We start from the raw sequence: 20,401 nt of genomic DNA on the forward strand, positions 1-20,401 counted from the left end.
ACTTCATTAAGTGATGTATAGCTGTACCCTTAATATTCCTTCCCAAAACACAGTCCCCCTTGACACACACAAAGACACAAATTTGGGGGTGTGATTTTTTTCTTCTTTTAAATATTACTGCATAAAACAGACACCTTCCCCTCCCAGAAGTCTTATGTACAATTTCAAAATAAATAAAGATTCTTGGTAAGGAAATCTTAATCTTCCTGCCCTCCCGCCCCGAATCATCCAGACAATTTCAAAGCACATCGGATCAGAGGAAAGGGGAGAACAAAAACAAAACAAGCCATGAGTAAAGCTCTCTCCGTGGCTCCAATTGGGTTTCATTTTTCATTAGAAAACGATTTTTTAAAATGCAGAACTAAGGCTGGGCATGATCTACGTCAAGCGGTCCAAATAGAGAAGGCTCTTCTTTATTGTGCAAGTCAAGAAGAGAGCATCGCTTTGGACCTAAGAGCATGAGAGGGACAGGGCAAAAGTGACCGTATTTTGAACAAAACGGTTTCCATCCAATTGGACCAGAATGGGCAACTGTGAGTGGCTAGCATTAGCCCCTTAGGAGATAGTGGAGGCATGCACCCCCAAAACCTTTGCCCCAAAACACGCTCTAAGGAGCTCTTTGACATATTTTGTACCCTACTGACCATTTTATGCTCAGAAAAGGCTTTTTTAGCAACAAGAAATCACTTCTTGTTTTTTAAAAAAAGGCCTCCCCTGGAACTAAAATGGCCTGGGAGAGGCCAAAAAAACATGGACGAAATGCCCCCACACACCCCTGAGGAAATTTGGAGGCAAAAACAAGTCTTTGAAAAATTCATATCCTTCCAGATGTGGTCCATGGGCAATACTATGCCGACCCCCAAGTCAGATTCAAACTGGAAAGGATGGAATGCCCTCTCTCCGCCTGTCAGTTAACAAACTGTGCTCTTGAGGTCCCTGTGATGCTCCTGGCCTGGAGCACAGATATAGGAGTTGCCGCTACCAAATTTGATCCAAGAGCCTTCAACTAACCAGGTGAAAGCCGCACACAACTGGCTCCATGCTCAGCGGTGTGGGGTCCCCTGTTGAGTTGCTCTTCATCCATGGCTCCCCTTATGTTGTTTTCATTGGGTTTTAGGTAATAGCAACATAAGACAAAGGCTGCAGAAACCCCATACCAGCGGCAAAGGTTTCACTCCTCTCCTCCTTGCAAAATGAACTCCTGGACTCAACCGAGGTTAACACATAATGCAAGCCGGGATGTCCAAGTGTCAAACTGCTCACAGAAAAGACCATTGGGTTAGTGTAACAGACTGTTTTATCGCTCACACCGGGAGATAACCGGTCACTCCCTGCACACAAGAAGAGTGGCAGCAAATGTGCAGACCACTGCCATGGAAGAAGCAGGCACTCAGCACATGCACTGAGATCAGCCTGGGTTCATCAACGCCTGGCTCTTGGGGAGCCTACAAGCCCAGGCACTTATGGGAAGGCTGGCTTGGAAAATGTCCCAAGTCAACATTTCCGTAAGTGTTTTGGCTCGTAGGACCCTCCGAGTTGAGTGTTCACAATACCAAAAAAGAGCTGGGTGCCAAGCAATCTGGTGTAGAAACGCTGGCAGGATGTTCCATTTTGCTGGAACTTCCTAAGATCTCAGCCACAGCCCTCTTCCTTGCCTTAGTGACAGACAACCGTGACCTTCCACATCACTCCCTCTTTCTTTGTCCCTTTCAAAAAGTATAGCCTCTGTTGGCCTCTTCTCTGCAAATACATCCACACTGTCATCAAAAAGACAGGTGCCCATATCTTACGCCTTTTTAAGAAATTCCTTTCATGGAGACCCTGAGCATCCAGCACCGACCTATTCCCTTCCCCTCCTCCTATCGAAAATGAAACAATGGAGAGAAATACATGCATACGCTTGTGGTCACTGGTCATCTTTCCACCACCGAGGCCTCGCAAGGCTGGGATGACAGTGTAACCTGGAGGAAGGCGAGCAGAAAAGGCAAGACATTTGTAACGTTCCTCTCAGCTCTGGATTTGTATATACACACACCCTTCAGCCGTTACATTTCCTGCAATCCACACAGGTCCAACCACCGTAGTAATCCCAAGCCAGGCAATAATCCAGGCCTGAGTAGCCCCTGCGTTTCCACCCTGGAAAACCCACTTTCCAAATGCAGTCTGGGAGAGAGGCAAACGGAGCCAAAAGTCAGTCGTGTCGTTCCAGGACCCTCCTCTCCAACTGGAGGAAACTGGGACCTCAGCGCTTCTGCCCCCCAGTTTTGGTGGGGCAAGCAAAAGTCCTGGCCTGACAAAAGCTCCAGAGTTAGAAAGGCAAAAGGTAATAAAATAATCTTTTTAACCATATACAAATATATATATATATATATATATATATATATATATATATATGGATGGAGATATATATATATATATATATATATATATATATATATAAATATATGCAAGTGAAAAAATGAAAAAAGAGATGTCCATCTTCATCCCTATAACAAAACCCATCAGGAAGGGGTGACGGCCGAGCAAGTGGTCTGGATCTGGTTTTTATTCCATCTTGGACATTTCAAACTTGGTGGTCACTATTTCCTGCAAGGGTCACAGGGAAAAGAGGGGAAAGAAAAAGAAGAGAAAAGAAATGATAACATCCTTTGTCTTTATAGCAGGACAGGAATTCTACCAAAAGTCCAGTATACTAATGGAGCCTGTCTTTATCTCTGCTCCTATTTCACTTTCTCTCCTCAATTTTCCATCTCATTCATGCTGAATGGAGCTCTGAATAGGCCACTGAAGCACACTTACCTCATCAGAGTCCAGCAAAGGAGGCAGCACACTGGAAGAGAAGGGAGAAGGATAGGAATTACACTCCAAACAAAATCATGGTATCTGTAGCCTGCTAGTGGGTGGCTCTGTGTTCCAGTAGTTACATTTTAAGAACTTCAGCTACTTCTACTTCCTTCTATTACTACTTGATGCAAGACTAATTTTGTAGTGTGGTTTTCTTGGACATTTGTAGGCTGTTTCAAACAGAATGGTCTCAAGTCCACTAATAGGTGACTAGATCGATCCTCCCCTCCTGGACTAAGGTGACAACTAGGTGCCCTTTCATGCTCCACAATTACAGGAGGCTTTTCAACACCCCACTTTTCAGTAGCACACTTGCAAATTACATTATAGCGCTATGAATCCACTTTACCTATGAAAGCAACATCCTATGGGATCCTGGGGTCAAAGTGGTGGATCATAGCGCTATAACTGTGTGGTGTGAAAAGAAACTTAGGTGGACTTGAAGCAATCCATTACTCAATGAAATGACTGAAGGCTGCATAGCTTGACTGCCCAAATAAACACACAGGAGATCTATATCTCTATCTATATATCTGAAACTTACACATCAGCCATAGAAGAGGGAATGTTTTCTTCAACCCATTTCAAGTCTTCATCCTGCGAAAGGAGAAAAGAAGCACACCAGTTGGAGAGAGCAAGATTTAAGAAGGTAAATGAGTAAGGAACACAAGCTGGTCAAATTAAATATGCTTTTTAATAGCATGGCTGGGAAAACCACTTCTGTTAAAATTTCACCTAGTTGTATATTAGTAGGGGCACCCAACCCAACCACCAGAACAGTGTGAGGCCAAGGAGTTTACAATCTCAAAAAAAGTGATGATAATTCAGTTTATTTTCAAATAATTCAGTTTATTTTCTTGGATTTGGACATATTTATTTGCAATTTGCAGCAACCGATGTAAGCTGAGGACAAAGAGGAGAAGTGGAAAGAGAAGAGAGAAACGGGATCTTTTAAAAGCAGGTGATAAAGTGGGACGGCAGAAGATTAACTGGGAATTAACTGAGAATTAGCTGCCAAAATGGGACAGTTGTTAAAGGGCATGTAATCCTAAAACTTAAACAAGGAAGTGGAATGGGGTGTGTATGTTAGAATCCATTTTATGGTGATACAATACAAGATTCTTACCACTCTGCTGCCCTTGAGGATCCCATTGGCTTCGGGTTTTCCACCTCTCATCTTCATCCCTTCTGCAAAATGAACAAAGAAACAAAAAACTCCTCTCAGTCATTCCTTCACAAAAAGGATCTCTTTCAGTCTGATGTTATTGTAGATGGAAACGATGGCCTCACAAGTCCCATCAAGTCCTATGGGGTGGAACAGGTTTCCCCACAAAGGGGTCCAGCCTGACTTACCATAGGCCTCATTGACCATGTGCTCTTCATCTTCATCCTCCTGTTCACTGCCTTCATCTACCAAGGGCATAAAGGCATATCTGTGAAAGTAAGCCAAGAACCCAGCATTATCAGGAGGGGACAGTGATGGGATGTTCATACACACTGCTCTTTCTGCTTGGATTGAAAGTGCATCCTATAAAACTCAGTACCAATATAGGTACTACAGGATCATTCCCAGACCCACTACTAAGAACTCCTTCCTTGGCTGCATCTACACTGCAGAATTAATGCACTTTGACACTGCCTTAACTGCCATGGCTCAGTGCTATGGAATCCTGGGGTTTGTTGTGACGCAAGAACACTCTGATAGAAAGGCTAAATATCTCACAAAACCCAGGATTCAATTGCACTGAGCCATGGCAGTTAAAGTGGTATCACACTGGATTATTTCCGAAGTGCAGATGTTGCCAGGGTCTTCCACCCTGGATACAAAGAACCCAGACCTGGATGGGCCTTCTCCATACCTTTGGTTATTGGCAGATGGTCTCCACAAGAACATGATCACCAACAGGATGATGGAGAAAAGGAACCTCCAAAAGGCATCATCGATCCAGAGTTCCCTCCAGTCCTGGTGAGTGAGGTTACAAAGAACGTAAGCTCCCAAAATGGCAGTCCTTTGGCCTAATAACCTTGCAGACATACTAAAACTCTCCCAGCCCCACAGAAAAGCCTCTCATAACCTCCACATACCTCTTTTCATCAAAGGCAATCTCAAAATGGCAACACGAAGTGATGCAACATCCCTCCCAAGCACCATTTGGTTGCTCACTCATGCTTTAAAATGAAGCCTCTAGGAAAAGTATTTACTCGCCCTCAACCCCCGTTTCAAGTTTTCGTTCAGACAGGGAAAACTGGTTGTTGGTGGTAAATCTTTATTTGGGGAATACATTCCAAATGACCCCCCCACTTTTTTTTTAATATACTTGGTTGACACCTGCAATATCACTGAGACACTGGGCAAAGGATGCAATAACTAAGAATTAAGGGGTTGCATAATGTTTTTAAAACTAATTTTAAAAAGGCAGGGGAAAGGCCCAACTTGGCTCCCCAATCCCCCCGTCAGGAAACGCCAACTCACAGACTGACAGGTGGCAAGCCGGAATGTCTTTGTGGTCCAAATAATGAAGATCACCGAGGCTGTGGAGAGAACAGTTACACAGAAGTCAGGTCTAATGGTAGGGGCTGAAATACCAGTTTACTGGGAGTGTGGAGATATGCACAAATGTCTTGTTCCACATCTTGGTGGGGGACCAGAACCTGGCTTTTCCACACCCCAGACCTGTGCTTTAACCATTTCATACCACTGCCTCTAAAAAAACCCATCAGAATGTGTAAGTTACACTTCTCCTACCTGATGCCTGCCAGCTGTCAGACTACAACTCCCATAATTCCAAAGGAGTTGGGTATCTCTCCCACTCAAACACAGACACGCACATTCCTTTCAAGGAAGGCAACTCACCAATGACAGCGAAGATGAGGGTGTTGGTAAAATGGCGGTAGAGGGAGAGCTTGACCAAGTTCCGACGGAGTTTCAAAAGCTTCATGGTTTGCACCAGACTAATGAGGATGTGTTGCTCATTAAGGAAGACAGTATTGTGTGGAAAGGGGAGGAAACAGAGAAGCCACCCAGATGGGGAACATGGGAACTAGACCTCCCTCCAAGCAGTGCACAGTCCTGGGCACCACAGGCGATAAAATCCACTTCCAAACTGACTCTCCTATCATTGTGGACCTTACCATAACTGTTCAATCTTTCACCCGGAACGAGGGCAACTGTTAAACATACCCACCCTTCCATCCACCCCATTTCCCTAAATTTTTCCTTGCAATGGCCCAGAAAAAATCAAGAGCATTTCAAATTACAAGTGGCGAAAAACAGAAGAAACTACCAATGGCCAACTTTAGGCATCAACAAAATACACAGCTTGCTTCTGGACTTTCTGAACCAAGCTGTATTTTTTGAGTCTGCTTCAATCTCCTACTGTTGCAAGATCCACCATGTATATAGATAGATCTTCACTAGCATGAATGTGGCTTACACTGGAGTTCAAGAATCCCAAGCACTGGGGATTTAATGTCAATTTAGAGTGGAAGGTTTCCGGATGGTGCAAAACAGGTATAAGTCCTCAGTCCCTACTTTTGAAAACAAGGAGAAAACACAAGGAGTTGATGACAAGCTAATCCTCGAAACAGGAATAACCCCCCCCCCCCAAATATAAATCATAAATTGATAATGCAGTAAGATATCCAAAACAAACAGTTGTTATATCCACTTTCTACTCTACAAATGCAAGTGTCTAGAACTATACAAATAAAAACCTGAAGGGTAAAACAACTTCCATTAATTGCCACAGAAACTGATGTACAAAAATCCACTTTAGAGAACTAGGAATCCCAGTAGGACTATAACAATCTAGAAATCATGGCAAACGACATATTACACTTTTACAAGTTGAGTCCCAGTAGAAATGAGATACATTAAAGCAAGCTGAGGGTTCCTCTGGGACTATAAAAATCCAAGGGTCACCATAGATGAATACCCTTTTATTACCTGAGGGTCCCAGTAGGAGACAGCTATTATCAGGATGTATATACGGCTGTTCCAACAGCTGTGCGCATTCATTTATCCAAAACATCAATGCATACTGTGGAAGTACATATTTTGTATGTTCTTATACAAATGGAAATCAAATGGCTCTTGATGATTAGCTTGTCATCACCTCCTAGTATTTTTCAGGTTTTAGGATGGAGCACGAACGCAAGTAAATAGCCCTCTGTGCCCCATCCTAAAAGGAATGCACTTATGTATATCTAAATCACTGACAAAGTGCCAGCCAGTGGTTCCACATATTAAAAATAGGGCTTTTAAGACTCTCCTCTAGAACGCATGACCACACTATCCTACCTTCTGGATCTTGGGACAGAGGCCTGTACTAACAAGAGTTACAAGTGAACCAAAGTCCCAGAATCCCTTTCTTCCTGTCTTACTGACTGCAGAGCCAACAACTTCCCTTTCTCAGGGAATCCATGTAGGGAGGGGGGGATCCATGTCATTATGGCCAAAGAGGTCAACAGCTTAAAACACAGTGAATGCTTGTAGAGTTAGAAGGTCCAAGAACCGTCCGAGGGAAGAGGGAGGAGGAGGAGAAGGTAAGGAACAAGCAGGTTAAACCCGAGATAGGCCTGCTGTAGAGGATATCCACCAGCAAAGGGCAGAGTCAAGCATAGCCAAGGGGATAGCAGCTAGCAGCACCAAGTCATCTTGCGCCTGGGGAAAAAACGAGAGAAAAAAAAAAGAGAGAAGGAAAAGAGATTTTTGGTGAGGAGAGATAGGAGGAGGGGGAGGAATACAGAGTGTGGGCAAAAGGCAGGGTTCATTTGCTGTTAAATATAGGACTTATCAACAGTTAACATTATCACCTAGGGTGAGTGAGAATTGCTGGCAGGTGACCCACACAGGGGTGTTGCAAAATAGAGAGGAGGGAAGGCTGTCAACATGCTGTAAACATAAACCACACAGTTTCTTACACACGCACACACAACTCCTGGTAAAGGATATCCACCAGACGATACAGGAATCCACAAAAGCCAGAAAAATTTCACAGCCGAGGGTGGCTACGTTTGGTTGTTCCTGGGGTAGGGGATAATCAGACGCTGAGACTGGAGTCCCAGATTCTCCTAGTCCAGCACACACATACTCCTGGTCCTACTTTACCCCCACCCCGTTTACCGACTGTCTTCCCCCTTACCGATTTCACCCGCAGGACTCCTTCGATGATGGAGAAGATCAGGTACATGAGCCCGACACCAACGACACGGTTCAAGAGGGCTCCCAGGCGTGGCCTGAAGGCAGGGAAATAGAGTCTGGTCAAAAGTGGTGCTACTGGTTATACCCTGAAGCTGGGTATCTTAATTCTGTGATGAAATGCTGCTCTCCCACCCACCATGGATAAGGCCCTGAATTTACTCATGGGAAGCCAGGGGTATGTCGCTACCTATTTCAAACAAATGAAAGTGCATGTGACCTACAGGAGTCCGAGAGGGCCAAAAATTGAGAGGCTGTGGCTCTCAGATTGTTACCAAAGCTGAGCTTCTAACTAGAGATACCAGTGATTATGGGACCTTGGGGCTTCTTCAGGCTCTGATCCTCAGCTACGATGCTTCCCTCTCCTCCTGCACAAAGCTACTCCACCACACACAATTTCTTATTTGGGATACTCACTTGACAATGCCATATCCCAGGCTTGCAATGATGACAAGGACTCGGGCCAACATCCGCTTCACAGCGCACAAAACCTCTGCAAATATCACGGCTCCTTGAACTGGAAAAAGAGGAAGAAGAGAAAGAATTACTCTGAGACAAAGCATGTTTTGGTGGAAGGGTGAGGGCTGGAGAGGAATAGCTGGATGGCTTTGAAGGAACACTCCACAACCTTTCACTGGGATACTGCTCCTCTGTGCTTAACATGGATCCAAGGAGATGGGATTATTCAGAGAGAAGAGAAGTATGTGACCCAAGCAAGAACTGCTTGAAAATCACACTAATGGAGACCTTGGGGCTTGAGAAGACTGTTGGGGTGGGACCAGAGTTCAAGGGCCACAAACATGGGCTTCAGGGGCTGCATGTGGCCTCTGGGCTGCACTATGTGTACCCTTGTTTTTAAAGCTTTGCTCTTAGATATTTAACTCTTTTGTGGGGTTTGCCAGCATACACCATATCATACTGTACTGCAGCAAACTGGGTGACCCAACCAAGTTCAATTCTACAAAGGAAAAATGTTTCTGTTTGGGCAGAGGGTTCAAAATGAACACCACTCACCTGACACTCCCTGGCTCTGGATGCTCTGGAACTCAGCGTAGAAGACAGCCTTCTCCAGCATACCCAGAAGGATGACGCCACCGATCCAGAACTGAATGCGGAGGATGTCACGCCAGTAGCAGGCCAGCAGGACGAGCCAGAGAACGCCATAGAGAACATACACGATGCACATCACCATATAGAACTGCAGTCAGTGCAGGGAAGGAGGAAAGAAAAGAGATGGCTGAGTTTAGAGCACTAGGAGAATTCAGTATTGCATGGGAAGTGAACTTGTGGCCCTTGGATTGCATCTTGATCTCATGAGATCCCTATGGGATACCACTTTCTCCAGGACACCACATTTTGGGGGCACCTTGGCTTTCTCTACACCATTAGAACAGATTGAGATTGACTGGTTTATTTAAAGATTTATAGCATTCGGTAGGCTCAAAATCAAACCAAACTGACAATGCACCAAGACTAATGTACACATATCTACATGGAACTGACTGACGCTGCATCAACATTGCAGAAATAATCCAGTTTGACATCACTTTCATTCTATGACTCAATGATCCCATAACGGTAGGCATGCATGGAAGCAACAGAACTTGGAAATATTATCTTTTTCTGGATTGAAGCTCCCAGAATCCCTTACAGCTATCCTGGCTAGGGATTCTGAGAGTTGCAGTCATCAAAAGTAACTTTTCCAAAGCATTAGGACACACTGGATTCTTTTTTACTCCAAACTCCAGGAAAATAGAACTAAATTGGTTAACGCACAACCATTCTAGAGTTTTCCACTGTAATACAGTTCCAGAGGAAAGAGCTCATCAGGTGCTTATCTATCAGCTAAGAGCATCCTTTTCAAGTCTACCATCCATGCCAAATTCAGACTGCTACCTATGCACAAAATGGTCCCATACTCACCTGTCCCCCCCCCCCCCAAGTTCCCAGAAAGTAGAGAAAGTTTAAAGGAGGATTATGGGAAACAGAAACTACCAGGGTCAAAGAATTCATTACATCCTATTCTTAACCTTTCTTAGCTCCCACCAAGATTTTAGTCTTAAAGGTACTTTCTTTCACTTTTAATAAAATTCTTGATTCCAAAAGCTTTGCCTCAGGTTCTAGGCTGGAGATTTTTGGAAAACAAAAGGTTTAAAAAGTGAATGCTATGTGATTCCCAAGGCACAATTCTAAAATTATGACATGGGGATTGGTTCAAAGGGCTCAGAGTCAAACTGATCTGACCATGCACCAAGGCTGATACAGCCACATCTATCTCTGCAGAGGAGAAGAAAGGTATTGTCTCAAACCTCAACTCACCACCATCAGAGGCCACTCAGAAGCTGAGATGTACTGGTAGACAGGATGCTTCATCTGGACATCAACTGGAGGTTGAAATGGGAAAGGAAACATGTGGATGAAAAAGGCACTGAAGAGGATGGTGCAGCTGAGGAGGAAGTCATCAGGTGTAAAAATGACCACCCTACATTCTGGAGACCCCCACTCAAAATCCCACCCCTCTTCTGTATGACGACGAAGGTGCTTTTGCATTTCATGGTATGCCGGGCAAAAGAAAACCTACTAATACCCCATCAAACCTGTTGGTATCACTCACTAGGGATCTCCCAGTTTGAAGACTGGCTCTTGATGCTAAGGATGAAGACGTATGGTCCATCGTCCCATGTTGCAGCAATTGCTGAAGGCTGAAAAGCAAACACATCCCGAGTCATCCAAGGAGCAGCATTATGGCAGGCTATTCATGGTGAACTGGCCATCTCCAGGAAGGCATGATGGGAAAGACCCCCCTGCCCTGAAACCAGAGTGTCAGAAATCAAACCTACACCTTCCAGAATCCCCCTCTCAGCCCAGCCACTAGCTATGCTACCCATGAGGTACTCCAACCATAACTTGGGTTTGGCTCTAAGGAGATGAGATTCATGCATAACACAACATGACTGGACTGAATCGAAGTCATAAGGCTGCTCTCTTACGCTTTTAAGCAATTTAAATCACCTCTGGCGGGGTCTTTTTTGCATCAGGTTTCTTGGTGTCTTCACCATCCGTCGGAGCAGAGGGCTTCCCTGCCTGGCCCTTCTCTGTTGCTTTTTGTCCTTCTTTGGGGATTTGGCTGCTTCCTGCCTCCTTTTCCTTCTCATCTTTCTTGTCATCTGAAGGTTTGGGGGCATCCCGCTTTTCTACCCCTGGCTGTGGATTGAACACGGACATTGGCATTAGGGGATGGAGATGAGAAAATGAGTCTCCCCTGCCCCAGGTTCCTGCAACCCCAAATTGACAAATATGGCAAACTGCTATTGCTGAAAATGCTGCTGTTATTGTTTAATCCTCATGTAACAGGAAATTTTCCAGGAATTTCATTTTGTCACAGAAGTCACCAAAAACAAAAGAAAACAAAACAAAAAACTGGATCTGAATGATAGGCATTTCCCAACATCTGCCTGAAAGCAGCTTTCCCCACCATCAAGCAAACTCCTTTAAGTGTTAACACTTAGTTGCCGAAGGTCTTTTAACTGGGGTGTGTTTTAGTGTATTTGTGTTGGTCTCATTATAGTTTGACATTATAGTTCCTTTTCAAACCTCTTTTAAATTCATGTTTTTAATTGGCATACATTTGCCACTTATGAAGGAGACAGAGCCTGACAACAGAAAAACAGAGTTGCTGAAGGTGTGTTGTATCCACAGCCTCAATTGCTGAAAACATATACTCCAACTCATGTGAAAAATACATATCCTATAATGGGGGCCAACCAAATATCTTTGGGAAGCCTGCCATCAGGACATGTGCATAACTGCACCCTCCATCTCACTCCCCAGCAATGGATAGGCAGAGGCACACTGTCCCTTGTAATGGAAGGGATACATGGCTGTTCTGACCAGTAGCTGCTGATGGCCTGCATTCTCCATGAATGGATCCAGTCACCTTATAAAGCCCAGCACTGCAGGTCCATGGGCCAACCCAAGCCAGTTCACAAACTCCTCCTTTTCCTCGTAAAGGAAGCCCCCTGTCTTTTGATGCCCTCTTATCTCAACTCACCAAACTGGCGACAGGTTGTTGCCCTCGTAAAGGCCTCAGTTTCCGGGGCTTTGGGAGTTCTGTGATGTGCAGCTAAAAAAAAGGGAGACAAAATCAACCCTCTTCTCTCCCACCAAAAGCCACTGCCCCTGAGACAGCTTTGCATTCACTGCAACAGAAGAGGGAATCCTGCAGCTATACAGATATTGTTAAACTACAGTACCCAGTATTTCTCAGCATCGAGTCTATCAGTAAGAATGGTGGGAGATGTGTTCCAAGAACAGATGGAGGACTGCACTGTGAAACAAATCTGCTTCAAATATGGTTGTAATATTTGCCTCCATGTTGGTTTCACTGAAGCAGCTGGGCCAAATCTTGGCTGCAGGGTGAGATCTGGGCAATATAGACCCAAATATAACTTTTTATAGCTCTGCTCCAACATCCTATCTAGGTCTTTTTCTTTCCACTGGGCCACCTAGAAATACAGTTGAATCCTGATCCCACCCCATGTTTTGGCCCAACACAAACTGTCCTTGAGTGTACTATGAAGCCCAAAGCTTCCTCCTCCCGCTATTCTGTTTCTTTTCTAGGTGTCCCCTCTCCCAGAAACTGCCTCGCCAAACTCTTTTCTCTTCCAAGATTACCCTACCCTTATCAGTACTCCATCCATAGGCCTTCTGCTTCAGAGACTGCTGGCCCAACCCCATCTCTTCCAAACCATCCCAGTGTCTACTGTTTGCTAATGCACATCTTCCTTCTACCTCTTTGAAATGAGCTCCCATTTCCCCCACTCTCAAAAGTCTGATGCTGGTCTGCCATTTTGAATGTCCCACCTCATGAAGGCGGCCGCATTGAATCTGGGTGCTCTGCAAAGTGTACTGGCCATCCCCAACTGTGCTGACCGCATCTTCATAATTCTTCAGGTATGAAATGGCTTCGTTTTTCTGTTTGGAGAGAAAGGGATAATGTAAACAATTCTTCAACGGGAAATTAATTTATGTCTCTGTGATTACACACTTGAGTTTTGAGCGTCATAGTTGTGGGACGTCTCCACCTTCCACCTGCCCCAGAAATCCCATTGGCTTGGGCTGGGATAAGTATGGCCCACAGCCCACGGATCTGATTTTTGGGAGCCCCAAAGCACCCCCCAGTCTGTCATACCTCCAACCCCCGCCCCCCTCGTCTCTTACCTTTATCTTATGTTTTATATGCATTTTAAACTGTTTTGAACGTTTTAATAACAGTAATTATTTACACATTTTAATATCTTATCATTTATGTATCTTTTAAACAGGATTAAATATGTTAATATAATGATCTGTTTAAGGTTTTGTTATGTTTTTAAATTGTACCATGTGTTTTTCTTACTGTGTTTTGTTTTAATTCTACGCTCAAAGCCGCCTTGGTTCTCACACGAGGAGAAAAGCATCAAATACAAATACATATTTGCGGATGTCATTTTCGCTGTCAAACATATGGGAATGCAAAGGAAAACTGTCAAACTCCCCTTCCAGCCCCTGGAACTGGCCCCTGACACACAGTTGATCTCCCCTGCCATGGGCTTTTAGGATTTCCTGCCTTGTCCCTTCTTTTCCTATGAGTAAAGAGCTGGCTAGATCCTCACATTTATGTAGACCTCATTGTGGCAACGGGAACTGCGGAGGTACCATGTAATGTTCAAGATGATTTCAGAGCTGTTGCAGCGCTCATGTGGAACTGCAAAGGAAAACACGATGAGGTCAGGTCTATGGGAAGCCAGCTGGGAGGGAAGATCTGTACACACGTTTTAAAGAAGCCCTGGGACTCACATTTGACGATAATCCAAGTACCGCTAAACATCGTCTTGGAGAAGGTGAACACATTCTCTGTCTGGTTCTGGGTGGGGGAAAAAGAAAACACAACCTGAAGAACAGGGAAAGCATTTGTGGAGAGGGGCACACACAGTCCTGGTTTTGGGCCATTACTTCCCCAAAGAAACCAGTTTAGGTGACCAGGGAAGAATTCTCCTTTCACGCTGACTCATAACATAAGCAAATCTAGCCCTGGGTTCCCAGTGGAATATTTCAACCTCAACTCCTCTGAAGGAGAAAATGGTGAAGGGAAGAGAAAGTATTGATGATATGCATGATAGGCAATGTTTTCCAATGGGTAAAGTTTGCAAACAGGCAAGAACAAACACAAGGGAGTCTCAAGTCCACATCATGTGCTACAGAGGAACTTGCAGGGCAGCTTTGAGCAAACAACTACTGTCAGACCTCCCATCTCTGTTTACTGGGATAATCAGGATGGCCTACAATAGAATACAAGTGTACTATGTAATGCAGGGTTCGGGGACATTTGTCCCACCAGAGATCAGGGCCTATAAATCCCATCAACCTGTCCATTGTAGGCAAAGGTCAGGGAATAGAGGGGGGTTGTAGTCCAAACCATACAGAAGGCCAAAGAGTCCTCACCCTTGGTGTGGTTTCACAGCACTTGAACTGCAGAATGCTGTCAAGTAGGGCAATACCATGAAAGTCAAGACATGTGGCATCTATTTTCTTTACAGTTATAGATCTTAGAATCATAGAGCTGGAAGAAACCAGAAGGGCCATCCAGTTTATCCTCATTCTGCCATGCAAGAAGACACAATCCTAGGGCCATCCAGCTTCTATGTAGTTATGTAGGACAGAGCCATGGCAGTTAAAGTAGTGTCGAACTACTTTATTTCTGCAGTGTAGCTACATCCATAAAGAGGCCTTCTGCTGCCCACATGTTAAATTGTGTTCTAGCAAAATAGGTCTGGATTCCTTATGCCATTCTTTTGCTGACCCAAATCAGCCTTGCAACCTGTTGTTTTCCAAGGGCAAACATAGCTTTATTGTGCCCAAAAGCAATAAAGGCAGCTCAGACCTCAGAACAGCCCTTATCTTGCACTGGGGGGAAATCCGGTTACAAGAGCACCTGGCCAGGAGTGGCAAGCAAGCCCAGGCAGAGGTTCAGGAAAGAAGAGAAGAAAGCACCTTGTTGAATGAGACTGCTAGCCAGCCATAAAGCCCTGGGAAACGGGGACTACTACAGCTCACTCATGGAGAGGTTACTACAGCTCCGGAGTTTATTCCATGGAAGACCAGCGCTTGATCCAAATATTTGCTCCAGGCAAAGACATTTTCATTCCAACAGGCTTTTGAGATCTGAATGTTGTTGAAGAAAGGGCTTTTAGCAGGGCCTTGCATTGCTTCTGATTATTCTTTTTACAACTCATTTTTATTATTTTAATTGTATTCTTAACAATATTCTCAATGCTTTTTATTGCTGGGTGCCTCCAAGTTGTTTCCGACTTTCGGCAACCCCCAAGACGAAATTATCACAAGGTTTTCTTTGTACGATTTCTTCAGATTTGCCATTGAGCTTCCTCTGAAGTTGAGAAAGTGTGACTTGATCCAGAGCATCCAGTGGGTTCCCATAGCAGAGCAAGGATTCAAACCTCGGTCTCCCTGAAGGCTCAAGATTTCGTAAAACTATAAATCACAGGTTTCCATAGGATGGAGCTATAGCTATAAAGTGGTGTCAAACTACATTGCTTCTACAACACAGAAGCACCCAACAGTTCTCACAGCAAAGAAGTTCCACATACGGTTTAGATGGAATCTTCTTTCTTGTCATTTGAACCCATAAGTTTGTGTTCTAGTTTCTGGAGCAGCAGAAAATGAGCTCTCTCCACCTTCTACATTACATCCCTTCAGGTAGTTTAAAAAAGGCCATCACCTATCATAGGGATAATAGAGAGAACACATTCCTCCCAAGGCAAAACAATCCCACCATGCTATACCCCCTAACTGGCTGGCATCAATCTCTTCTTATGCCTGGCTGGCAATGCCATGAAGAGCTGCCAAGCAAAAGGCCTCCTGTCCCTTCCTAGCCAAGAAAAACTATGGCTGTAGGAAGTCAGAAACTACAAATAGGACATCGACTGGGAATGCTACGGGGGCACTAAGTAACCTGTATGTTGGGGTAGTTAAAGGGTGGTAAAGTGTGGCCCCCGGCTGCATGGGGCCCTAGGAATGCCAAAGTGCATCCCTGAAACCCTCCACCCATTTTTTCATTGGCATTGATTTGGGGGCAATTTATTTTGCCTGAAAACTGGCTAACAGCACCTAAAATTGCGTGTCAAAAGGTAGTTTGTGTCCATTATTTCCAAGATGCTGAAACTGCCCCCCAACAACTGAAAAATAACAAGAGCAAAACCAGCTGAAAGTAGATCAAAATGGCAAATGAAAGCAATGCCAGATTTGTTCAGAGGAGGTTTGCCACTGACTTCCCCTGAGGCTGAGAGTATGTGACTTGCCCAAAGTCAGCCAGTGGTACTGTTACCAACGTATCCCAAAACTAAGTACAATTTGCCTGTTGTTTCCTCTATCTGTTGTGGTGGTGGGCCTTCAAGTCATTTCAGACGTATGGCGACCCTAAGGTGAACATATTACAAGGCTTTCATGGGAAGACGTGTTCGGAGGTGGTTTGTTTTTGCCTCCCTCTGAAGCTGAGAAAGTGTGCTTTGCCTGAGATCACCCAGTAGGTTTCTATGGCTGAGCAGGGATATGCAGCACATCTTTTGGCTTCACCGCTTCCTAGCCTTCTGCATGCCAGCAAAGATCAACGGAAAGTAGAGCAAGGCAGCATTTCAAACCTTGAGGGAGGAAACAAGTTCCAGATACCTCACTTCTCTGCAGAGCTTGTCAGCCTCCGTAAACAGGTCCATTTCAGAAGCAAAGAAACACATTTTCGGCACTCCCTGCTTTCAAAGCATTTGCAGGGAAAAGGCATTTTACCTCTGCTGCGTTTACATTTTGATTCCATCCACCAATCTGTTTGCTGAACAGTAATTTTATTCCCCTGCCATGTTTTATTTATCTTCAGGTACACTGAATGTCGGATTTTATGGATGAACAAATGAAAGGGACAGGAAGGAGTGGTTGGTGGAGGGGGAAGCACACCTTCTTAAAATGCAGTTGACTTCCAGGTAACCTCCTTTTGGAGGAAAAAGGCTCCTCTTGGCAGAGAGAGGGTGAAATTGCCCTCTATTTCAACAGAAGGAAGGGGGAATTGGCAGCATTTGGGTCAAAAGAAAGAAAGAAAGTGCAGTGGATGCATGCAAAAATCTATTGAGGAAGCAAATTAGGTTCAACAGTTGCTCATCTGTGAGACAGACACTTCTACCAGTCTCTGTTTTACTGGATCTCCTGAACAAACTGGCCTAAAATGGGAAAGGAGAAAGGAAAGAATGAATGCAGTGACATCTTTAACACTAACTGATTCAAAGATATAGCCGTGTTAGTCTGTGGAATCAGTACATAGAGAGATCTTGTGGCCCCTTTGAGAGTCACTGAAAGAAAGAAGTTGGCAGCAGGAGCTTTCCTATGCTTCAGTCTACTTCCTCAGACAATATTTAGTATCCTCTGTACTGTGGCATAGTGTAATATACTGTAGTATATTTAGATGTAGCTGCGTTTGTCTGTAGAATCAGTATGTAGAGAGATCTTGTAGCACCTTTGAGACTCACTGAAAGAAAGAAGTTGGCAGCAGGAGCTTTCATAGACTTAAGTCTTCTTCCTCAGATGCATCTTATTTTGCCTCTGAAATAAACCAGTGCATCTGAAGCAGAGTACTGAAACCCATGGAAGCTCCTGTTGAAAGAAATCACTTCATCTCCAAGTTGCTGTTACGTTCCTCCACGTTTCCATTTCATGCCAGCATAGACTAATATGGCTCTCTCTTTGAAACATGAAGACAATTAGAGGCCAACCCTCCCCGAAATCTCGACGTTGAACAGAAAATCCAGCAGACGTTGGAGGGGGAAGCCATCTGCAATGCCACCCTCAGCCTTGGTTGCTGCCTCCTCTTCATCTGCGTAGATATTCTAGTCGCTGCCCTCAGTAAATCGCACTTGAGATGCTCCTAAGGAGAGACAAGGCTTTGGCTTCCAGTGTTGTCAGCTGCAAAATAGCTGCTCTCCCGTCCTGAAAATGACCCCAAACAGAGGAGACCCCTCAGCTCTTTCCTATCTTCCTCTGAGGCAGCTTTCATTTTCATGCCTTCTTCTAGATAGGATGGATTCACATCCCCAAATAGGGTCCAGTCTTTCTCTGCCCCTCTGAAGGCCTCCCTTCCCCTTGTTGCCAACAAAGTGCTCCTCAACAGCCGCCAACAAAAGGACTCAAAATAAATGTGTATTTGCAGAATTCTGCCATTTTGGACATGGGTTGGCTTGAAGTATCCAAGTCCTCCCCCTGAAAGTACCCCTGTTCCTCTGCTATGCCAAGGCTGGGCAGTTTGCAGCCTCCTTCAAAGCTCTTTCTCGGTCACACCAGATTCCCCAGACCACCTTTCCCCCCTTGGCTCCAGAAAGCAGAGAGAGAGAGAGAGAGAGAGAGGAAAGACAGACTCTATGAAGGGGGTCTTGGGTATGGATTTGCAGGACCTGAGCAGAGCAGTGGAGCCTCAGGGGTCTTGGAGAGGCCTCACCCAAAGGGTCGCCAGGGGCTGAGATCCGCTCAAGGGCAGTTAGACACAACAGGCACACAGGCACAGGATGGGGGTCTGTATGTTATATGTCTAGAGAGAGAGACTGATCTGAGTGTTGGAAACCCCCATCCTGCCATGAAGCCCAATGGCGACCCTGGCCAAGTCACACTCTCTCAGCCTCAGGGGAGGCCTAGGAGACCCTTCAGAACAGACCTGGCCAAGGAAGCCTTAAGGACAGGGCCGGCTCAGGGCTGCAGGAACTCAGACAAGGCCTGGAGGCACACAACAACAACAACAACAACAACAACAACAACAGAACAACACACAGCCCAATGCGACGAGTGTCCATGACCTCTCAGACTGCATTGCCTTATGCACTATACTCTTATTAGGATCCCATGCCTTCCTCCTTCCCTTTCCCAGAATCCCACAGAAGTGTCCCAAGTGCGTCCCTTCCCACGTGACCCTCCTGTCGCGACAGGCCCCGCCCCCTCCGTCGCGACACTGACCCCTTCCGCCGTTCCGCTCCAGCGCCCGGGCTCCGAGGCGGTCCCTGCGGCGGGCTCCGGCGCCATCAGGGCTCCCAGCAGCGGCAGCACAAGGAGCCCCAGCCGGAGCCGCGGCCCCGAGCAGCGCGCCAGGCGCCCACCCGCCGCCATCCTCTTCCGGAACCAAGGGTCACGTGGCACACGGCGGGGCGGGGCCTCGGGGAAAGGGGCGGGGCGGCCATGGCACTGAATCCCGCGAGGCCCCGCCCGGGGGGACTGCGCATGTCACTTCCCCAGCCTAGCCCCGCCCCCGCCCTTAGGCCCCGCCCCGAGAAGGTGCGCCATGTCACTTTCCCGCACGAGGCCACGCCCCCGCACCGAGATCCCGCCCATGTCACTTTCCCCTGCGAAGCCCCGCCAAGAGAAACTGCGCGTGTCACTTTCGCTCGTGACCCCGCCCCCTGCCCTAGGGTCCGCTCAGGGAGACTGTGCCGTGCCACGCCCCTTCACTGAAGTCCCGCCCACCCTGGCTCAGAGAGGCTACAATATGTCGCTTTCCCAGCGTAGCTCCGCCCTCTCCCTTAGACCCCGCCCTCCCCGTCCAGGGAAGCTCCGCTATATCATTTTCCAGCGTGGCCCCGCCCCCTCTCTCAACCCAGTACAGAGCTGCTACGCCTTGTCACTTTCCCCGCGTGGCCCCGCCCCTTCCCTCAGGCCCTGCGCAGAGAAGTTGCGCCGTGTCACTTTCCCCACCCCTCCTTCGCCCAGAGAGGCTGCGTCATGTCATTTCCTCCGCACGGCCCCGCCCACTCTTCCTGCACCTTTTAGGGACCGGCTGCAAAGAGGCAACCCTGAGGAGGGACGAAAAGGAGGGAACCAAGGGGCTGTTAATATTCGTTCTGCACTGTAGAAATAACAACCCAGTATAGCTCCCAGGATTCCATGGCACTGAGCAAGGGCAGTTAAAGCAGTTTCAAACTGGATTGTTCCTGCAGTGTAGCAGCAGAGCGAGGTTTGGCCCCACTTTAACTGCCTTGGGTTAATGCTATGGAATTCTGGGAGTTCTGGGGCCACAACCAACGACATCTCCCAGAATTCCATAGCACTGAGCTAAGGCAGTTAAAGTGGGTCCAAACCAGATTATGTCTCCAGTGTGAATGCAGCCTATGAATAGTCTTTGGGCCTAAGACTCCAGAGTGACTCCATTTTAGTTCCCATTGCTGCAGCAACAGCCAAAGAGGCCAGTCCTCCGTTCTGTTCCGCCTTGGCCGGGCGAAGGAGGGAGGCCTCTTCCTGGTCTGGAACCGGATTTGCCGGTTTCCAGGAAAGGGACTCTCC

At 46.2% G+C, this 20,401-nt stretch overlaps 1 protein-coding gene across 2 annotated transcripts; it reads right to left on the reverse strand.

Moving 5' to 3' along the window:
* Positions 1-89: 89 nt before the first annotated feature.
* On the reverse strand, positions 90-19,258 carry LOC149304628 (Golgi-pH regulating cation channel-like). Of its 2 annotated transcripts, none has more exons than XM_089478995.1 (20): positions 19,085-19,258; positions 13,883-13,949; positions 13,699-13,790; positions 12,908-13,018; positions 12,096-12,167; positions 11,057-11,248; positions 10,659-10,746; positions 10,364-10,428; positions 9,059-9,242; positions 8,462-8,561; positions 7,989-8,082; positions 7,437-7,507; positions 5,699-5,805; positions 5,318-5,376; positions 4,704-4,807; positions 4,198-4,277; positions 3,971-4,032; positions 3,389-3,441; positions 2,800-2,830; positions 90-2,586 (listed from the first exon to the last, which is right to left on the reverse strand). In XM_089478995.1, the coding sequence occupies exons 1-20, from the start codon at positions 19,232-19,234 to the stop codon at positions 2,545-2,547; spliced, it is 1,824 nt and encodes a 607-aa protein (XP_089335121.1). In that variant the 5' UTR covers positions 19,235-19,258; the 3' UTR covers positions 90-2,544. The 2 variants fall into 2 exon arrangements, with proteins under 2 accessions (XP_089335121.1, XP_089335120.1); XM_089478994.1 differs by lacking the exon at positions 7,437-7,507 and adding an exon at positions 7,797-7,870.
* Between the last annotated feature and the right edge of the window lie 1,143 nt (positions 19,259-20,401).

This window comes from Sceloporus occidentalis, unplaced genomic scaffold (assembly GCF_023333645.1).
Source record: "Sceloporus occidentalis isolate IW3139 unplaced genomic scaffold, rSceOcc1.0.p SCAF_13, whole genome shotgun sequence".
NCBI lineage: Eukaryota > Metazoa > Chordata > Lepidosauria > Squamata > Phrynosomatidae > Sceloporus > Sceloporus occidentalis.

Coding starts and splice junctions, on each gene's coding strand:
- LOC149304628 (XM_089478994.1), bottom strand. CDS start 19,234: ATGGCGGCGGGTGGGCGCCTGGCGCGCTGCTCGGGGCCGCGGCTCCGG. Junction 12,168..12,907: donor AATGCGGCCGCCTTCATGAG/GTGGGACATTCA, acceptor CCTTTTTTTTAG/CTGCACATCACAGAACTCCC. Junction 4,278..4,703: donor CCATCTGCCAATAACCAAAG/GTATGGAGAAGG, acceptor TTACTTTCACAG/ATATGCCTTTATGCCCTTGG.